The sequence below is a fragment of the Mustela lutreola genome, chromosome 6 (assembly GCF_030435805.1).
Source record: "Mustela lutreola isolate mMusLut2 chromosome 6, mMusLut2.pri, whole genome shotgun sequence".
Classification (NCBI taxonomy): domain Eukaryota; kingdom Metazoa; phylum Chordata; class Mammalia; order Carnivora; family Mustelidae; genus Mustela; species Mustela lutreola.
In genome coordinates this window covers 20365414-20373541 of record NC_081295.1, presented here as the reverse complement: position 1 = coordinate 20373541, position 8128 = coordinate 20365414, and the positions used below count along the sequence as shown (strand labels likewise).

Sequence of the window (8128 nt, the reverse complement as noted above, 5' to 3'; positions counted from 1 at the left end):
GACTATTATAGCCATTTTCCTGTAAACTTTAGAAGATGTCAAGCTAAGTAATGTTTTATTTGCTTATATAAATGGTAATAAGCAAATCCAATAACACGCAATACTGTTTAAAAATATAGACATTTATTATTATGAAATCAACTGTTTTAATAAAAAAGCATTATAGTTAAAGATAATTTAATACATATACATGTTAAAATAAATGTAAATTTGGATTCTTTGAGTGCAAACATGTGGTTACCCAAAGAAGAAACCAAAACCTCCTTTAGAGATGTAATAAAACCTATCCCTGAAAAGTTATTGGGTACTACATAGATGTATTTATATTGTGTTCTACTACTCCTCGTACTTGCTTTTAAAAAAATCAGGAGAATTTAAACAGAATATGAAAAAATAAATTATAAATAAATATAAAAATATACCTTGTAAGATCTTTATTGAAGACACGATTATCACTGTATTTAAGTGCCTAAATATGAGAATATAAATTAAAATACTGAAGAATTCTGTTTTCTCATATTAGAAAAGGGGAATTTTCTGAAGACAAATGTTTGAAGTTGAGGTAGTAGGACTTCACTAATTTCACAGACTGGTATCATCCACAAATTGTGATGAAATGAAAATCACTTTTTTTTTTTTTTTACGACAAAAGTGCTTTCTAATAGGAAAAGTGCAAATTGGATTTTCTGAATCACAAAAAATTCTGAAACAGAAAGAAAAGGTGACAAAATCAAAGTTGTATCTTGGGGTTTCTTTTTCACATAGCTACGCTTAGTCTGGGAAAATCTTCCACAGGCATGCTTTTCGTGGCATCCAGTTGGTTATATTCCTCTATGAGCCCCGATAAAGATGATAGAGCTTCCAGGAAACAGCTTTCTTCCATCCTTTCAATTTGTAGATAGTGATGAAGATGAGCCTATAAATAAAAAACTGGATAATGCTGACCATTTTCAGAAAATTTAATACATATGTAATTATCCCAAAACATAAATAATTCTTTATTAAAATGATAGTTCACTCAGCTTTACAACTGAGTGACTCAAAGGGCAACTCAAAGCCTGTAAACTCACAATATTTCTCCTTTACATAGTCTGAGCAAACTTCTCCTCTTCAGTTATAATCTGTACAGTGAATAGAGCCATCAGGATTGCCCCTGATTCGATAGTGTAATTTGTGAGAACACCTCTCAAATAGCCAAAATAAACACATGTAGTTATGAAGGTGTACTGATAATTACCTTTTTCTTGTACAGCCTCATGAATCTCTCTCTCAGTTCCATGAAGGTAGGCTTCACACATGTGTTATTTGCTAGAGCTAATAATGAATGGGAATGACCCACAGGAGGTACTGAACACAGGCTGGTCTTCCAGCCTTCTTGATTCCAGGAGACAAACTGTAGAGAAGGTTTTAATCTGAGATACAAAAACTGAAAGGTGAGAATGAAGGTACTGAAAGTATCTGCCATATATGGCAGCGGACATTACTGATGGTACCATTCTAATTGCTCAGTATATAATGTAAGTTACCTATTTTTCACTATTAGCAGTCTTGTGGTATAGTCTGACAGTGAGCTAAAGGGATATTTAGTTAGGGAGACATTAAATCTGAGATGAAAAAGAGATGAAAATATTGCAATATCCTTACTTTGTAATTCAAAAGAGTAGTTTTCCTAAAAATAGACTGTCAAACAATAGTAAAACATACTTAGAAGCAGTGTAGTGGTAGTAATACAACAGCACTAGTTAAATTTTCTGAATACTTTCAGAAAATAAAATATCTCCTATATCATTCACTATTCATAAATAACAACTTTGAAGATTTTATTTATTTATTTGACAGAGAGAGAGGGGGAAGCAGGCTCTCTGCTGAGCAGAGAGCCCGATGTGGGGATCTCAGGACCTTGAGATCATGACCTGAGCCGAAGGCAGAGGCTTAACCTACTGAGCCACCCAGGTGCCATCCATAAATAACAACTTTGTACCATTATTATTCTTATTTTACATTTGAGAAAAATAAGGCTAAGAGAGGCTAAGTAATTTGCTAGGGTCACCCTTTAGTTAAATGGCAGCAGTAGAATTTGAAGAGCGGCCATTTGAACTACTATGCTCCTACACTGTCACAGGTGGTACACACAAATTGTCATGAAAATATAAAATCAAACCTTTCAATATTTCTGCGAAGATCTGAAACCTGTACATTTCCTCTAACCATAAGGGCACAGGCGAGGTACAGACTATGTTTGGGGTCAGCCCGAATTAGCTGGTGATCTTTACTAAAGGCATCTGAAAACATCTGATCCAACCTAGAACAATGAAAATCACTGTTTATACAACATATTATTTCTTCTGTGTAGAACTACAGAGTGCAAAGATAGTTGCTCATATGTAAATAAACGTCACATACAAACACCTTCTCCATTTCAGTGATCATTTTCTCAAAACAATCTTGATAAGAAACAGAGGAGGACATCTTTTATCCTTTATTTAAAGAGAAGAAGAACAAGGTGCTAACATACTATATGTAATAATAGACAGGATCCTAGAGCCCCACCCAGCCTGGTTCTTCTATCCCACTTAACTCAATACAAATATCAGGTTCCTAGATAACTCTAGATTCTGTGTGCTGAATCTGCAAACTGTCTGGGAAGAGCAGCAGAAATCACACTGTGTTACCTACTCATTCAACACATATTTATTGAATGCCTACTAAGTGCCAGGCACTAAGTGCAAGAGACCCAGAAGTGAGCAACAAAAATTTTTATTCTACTGGGGATTACATTCGATCTTAGTTATGTGATAGCAAGAACAGAAGACTCCATTAGGGAATGAAGAGCTGTGGGAGGTTAGTAAATCCTCTGCTACTGTGTTCAAAATTTTGGTGTGTATGTGCTTTTGGGCATTTTTATGGAGTTAAGGAAACCCAAAAAAGGATACGAACCACTATCCAACAAGTGGGCAAACTCATTCTTGATTTATCCTCTGCCACAAAATGTAAAAACTAGTAAGGAGCTATTTGTAATTTTGGGATACTTATCTTTATTTACATTAGAAATATGGAATTTCAAGAAATCTAAAACACTCCTCACATGTGCTTATTTTATTTTTGTGTGACTAAAAATGAGATAAGGTACAGGACTAACACTAATAAAAGGCACAACAAAAACCATTCTCACTACGAGAAATTGAAGAGCTTTAAAACTGACTTCTAATAGTACAATTTTAGAACAATTTATTATTTTACTCAAGGATAAATGTGCTCATATGCTGACAGCCTCTGAAATATCTATACTACATCAGAAAGGGGTAAAAAGACACAAAGATAGAATATTGTGACAAGTTCTCTAAGAGTATAAAATCTTTAAAGTCCCTTATATATTATCACAAACACATTTTTAAAATAAACCTTTGCAACAAACTATGATTATATGAATACAAACAGAATAATTTTTAAAGCAGGGTTAAAAGAAGTTTAATTGGCTTTGAAATATTCAGGTTGAAAGACCAAGTCAAGCATTTTTTTCTTTATGCTGGACTTAATTAGAAGTTTCCCATCTTTATTTTTTAAGAATTAACTTTCAATGTAAAAATGTCTAGACTATCATTATTGTACAGTAAATAGTTTAGCACCAATTTACATTCTATGTGTCCATACTGAAGATGCACCTTTAAATGCACTAATTTTTAATTTGGGGGCTGATAATAATGTGATCATTTAGTGAATGATTCCCATGTTCCATATACAATGCAAGTCACTTAAGGTCATCGGCGTCCCCTGCAGAAAGAGTCCTATCTACTAGTTGGCATAACTGGGTCTACTAGTTGGCATAACTGGGTTATTTGTTAACAGCCTAAATAAAAGTCAAAATTTAAACTACAAAAAAGACCTTTCATCTGGTTTTTATCATTTACATACTTTCCTCTTAGAGTTTTACAGGACCTTTTCCTTCAGTCAACTATGGATGCCAGTGGGACCTTTTCAAGCTTATCATCACTGTATGTGCTCAGAATATTTTTCAACTACATTTTTTGGTTAAGTAGACTGATTAAGTTTTATGCTTATAAATGACACGCAGTTACAAAACAAGGTGTTCTGGAAATGATATATAGCAGCTACCATAAACAGTAACACTGGAAAGCCTTCTATGGTGCTGGACTGTGGTAAGAGCTTTAAAGATATTCTTATTTAAGATACCCAATAAGCATATGAGGTACGTGCACCTGCCCAAGGTCCTATAGCTAGTGACGAACTGGCATTCAGATTTATGTATGTCAGATTGCAAAGCCCTGAAATCTTTTTCAATAAAAATCAAATCTTTAGGAATTTCATTAGCTCAAAAATTAAGATTTAATGTCAAATAGTTTAATACTATGATTTGTAAATAAACATTGTTTAAACAATGACTTGTAAATAAAGCATTCAAATAATGAAAATGACACAAAGAAAATGACATGAAAAGAATACCCAGAGTTAAAAGTTTTAAAAAAACTTTTGAAAAAAGGTAATTCAAATAATCAAGTCATTGGAATAAAGTTACTGTATCTTACCTTCGGGTAGGAATGTTAACATCTGCCAGTGTATAGAGAGGTGTTAGGCTTGACACAAGATAATGCAGTTGTGGAAAAGGAACTAAATTCATGCTGATTTCATTAAGGTCCATATTAAGGGACCCTTCAAATCTTGCAGAGCTAAAAAATTAACATTAAAGCAAGAGAAAAAAATTTAATGTTAAAATTTTGTATTTTGAATGTAGCTTTACTATTCAGCAGGCATTCTTAAATCCTTTTGCACACCATTCTTCAGTAGAGAATATATGCTCCTTTTTTTGTATTAGTGAAACTCTGTATCATGAATAACATGTATAATTAAAGTATAACACACAACATCTATATCAATTCTTATTTGTGGATTATATGACGTGTAACCAAGACACTATTATGTTGCACATTACTCATACAAAAATATCTTACTTAAAACAGACTTTGAATTAAACACATACAGGTCAATAATTATTTAATTATTCTATAAACTTCATTAAATTCTTCAAGAGTTTGCCTGATGTGCTCTACAATCTGGAATATAATAATGCCAAAGCAGCCTTCCAGATCAAAGTCAAGGAAATATTTTGGACCAACTAACAACAAGGAGATAAACATTAGCTGCTTTAGAAGATGAGACAATCTATAGCCAAAAAAAATATGCTTACTGTTATCTAACCAAGGTCTCATGTGTTTATCTGTGGCAAACTTTTTTCACTTAATACCTATTAATATTCTCCGGAATATACCTGGGAAAATAATGCTTTGGATAACAGAAATTAAAGTTCTAGTCCATCACTCCAAGATCTGAAAACACTAGACAGAATTAAATAAAATAAAAAAAACCCTCCTGTGACTTAGAAAACCTGAAAGATGCTATTACAAAAATGCTACTACAAGCACCATCATAGGACAAGTGAAGTTTTCAAACTGTCTTAAGTTTTGCCATTAATAGGATTACCTTGTTAGGTTCAGCAGCAAATTGGCCACAATGTTGTTCATTGCATCAAAGGGCTTCTGGTGCCGTTTCTTAACAGCCCCAGCACTTGAAGTAACCAGACTCTTTGGCTTTATAGTTGTGCCCAACTTTCCAGAATTCACCATCAGGTCAATTTTGCTAATGATGTCAAATAAAGACTTTTAAAGGGAAAATATTGGGAGAGAAGCTATTAACGAGAGTGGACATAGATGACATTTTACCAGGAAGGAAAGAAGAGTAGGAAAAACAATTTAAACTTATTTTTCCTCTTAGATGGGAAGGCTGAAAAATGATGAGAATGTTTACTATGCACATATAAGTGTAACACAAGACTGAACGTATATATATCCATAAATTACAGTGTCATTTCTTACTTGGTTGTCAATGGGCAACACACAGTCTGCATGCTCGTTGAGTTCCTTCATTGCCAAGATGCTATTGTAAGGCGAGGTTATGACATCGTCCTCACCAGAAGGATAAACTGAAGTCACGAATCTGTATACATCTGGGAATTCATCCTTAAGCATCTTTAAAAGAAATGTGCCAAGTCCAGATCCTGTGCCTGAGAATTAAAATTGCAAAACAAAAACAAAAACAAAACCCAGCATAAATTATTCAAAATAAAATTGTGAGGAACTTGGAATTTTATGGCTTCTTTTGATAGGAACATATTTTAAAAACCAGAGCATTATATAGAAGAGAGTTTTGATTCCATTAAAAATTAAAAAAAATATATACATACATATATAAAACCTATAAACAAAATGAAAAAGGCTAACTAAGGAAAAAATCTCCAACACATATGAAGGGCTAAATTTCTTCAATAAAGAGGTTTCACAAATCAACAACGAAAAAAACATGAATAGTACAACAGAAAAATGGGTCAAGTATGTAAATATATAATTCATAATAAATAAGTGGTGACTAGATGTGAGGATGGTCAACCCTTCTTCTAATCAAAGAAATCCAAGTCAAATTCAAGAAAACAATCTAATTTTGAGTATATTAATGTTTTATACTACTCAGTGTTAGTGACAGTGTGGGGAAATAAATCCATATAGATTGTTTCTAATACGGATTGGTGAAATAAAGTAGGAAAGTACTTATTAATATCAATCAAAATTTAAAATGTATTCTTTGCTCCCACTTTCCTTTTGGGAATATTACCTACAGCTGTAGGGGCATAAATGGGCAGAAATGTATGTACCAGATAGTCAAGTTGGGCTTGTCTGTAATAACTAAATACCACGAACAACTGAACATCCACTAGTGGGAAATGGACTTCAAATAGTATGTATTAACACAACTGAATTCTCAGAGACAGAGAAGATAATGAAAGACAATCAAGAAGGACATAAAGTGAAAAAATGTTGGAATAATATGCACCACATGATCTTATGTTAAAACACACACACACACACACACACACACACACACACACACACACACTTTTAAAGGCACAGAAAATATCTGGAAGGACAGACATAGGCAGACTTGATGACCTGTGAGGACAATCTAGGACTTAGATGTCAGAAAGGAGACCATTTCAACCTTTACTATTCTTTATTTTTGTCAGTGAATTATGAATAAAGTATAGTCTTCTGAGATTTTGAACAATAGAGGGATTAAAAAAGGCACTATAATTAACTATAAATCAAATTGGTTTTTTGAAAACTTACCGAAACTTGCAGTTTATACTAGTAGAAAAAGAATTTGTTTCTTAACGATTGTGATGGTCCTCTAAAGGCATGGTTACATAGAAGTTATCACTTTAATTTTAAAATGTTATCATACTGAATAATATGTATAAAAATCAATTTATAGGGGAGCCTGGGTAGTTCAGTGGGTTGGGTCTTTGCCTTCGGCTGGGGTTATGGTCTCAGGGTCCTGGGATCCAGCCCTGCATCGGGCTCCTTGCTTGGCAGGGAGCCTACTTTCCCCTCTCTCTCTTTCAAATAAATAAATAAATAAAATCTTTTAACAAAAATCAATTTATATAATCTGCTGAATATAAAATCTTAATCTGAGCTTGGAGAAAAATAGTATGGCAAACTTTTCTTTTTAAAACTCACTAATCCTTTTGGAAATTAGCAAAATACAGTATGTGTCTAGTTCATAAAACAGGAGCAAAATACTTCATTTGCAAAATACTTCAATACAGGCTTCCCTGGGGAAAGAAAGCAATGCAGATCATTTAATCTAGGTCAAGGCAATTACTATGTGAGGAATGGTTTAAAGGAGCTGACTAAAAGGATTTATCTATGTCTCTTATTGGACACAAGAAAGGTTGGGAAGCAGTTAAAGAGTATTGATATTTCTTAGCAATGATACCTATGAACAAGCCAAAAATGCTTAGTTTCTAGGCGGTATATCAGTCTACACAAGCAAACTTCTAGGACAAAGGCAGGATTCCCAGAAAGCTCACATACACTGAAATGTAGCTGGAAATTTTATGAAGAACTAAAAGTAGAAGAAGAAAAAACTTCAGATTCAGTTGTCCTGACTTTTAAAAGGGCTTCAATTTATAAACAATGGTAATAGCAACAAAATTTGACAAAAATTTAATAAGAAGCAGTTATGTATGTACTCAAACACATACAGTGTTAAAAGTTGT

General features: G+C 33.3%; 1 protein-coding gene across 4 annotated transcripts in view; it reads right to left on the bottom strand.

Annotated features, from left to right (window-relative positions):
• Positions 1-101: 101 nt before the first annotated feature.
• The window catches only part of TUBE1 (tubulin epsilon 1), a 17069-nt gene continuing 9042 nt past the window's right edge, over positions 102-8128 (bottom strand). For all 4 annotated transcript variants that reach the window (XM_059176813.1, XM_059176816.1, XM_059176814.1 and 1 more), the window contains 6 exons: positions 5889-6076; positions 5497-5672; positions 4545-4685; positions 2162-2302; positions 1238-1412; positions 102-916 (listed from right to left, as the gene is read on the bottom strand). In XM_059176813.1, the coding sequence (XP_059032796.1) occupies positions 758-916; positions 1238-1412; positions 2162-2302; positions 4545-4685; positions 5497-5672; positions 5889-6076 (980 nt within the window). In that variant the 3' untranslated portion in view covers positions 102-757. The remainder of the gene's footprint in view (positions 917-1237; positions 1413-2161; positions 2303-4544; positions 4686-5496; positions 5673-5888; positions 6077-8128) is intronic.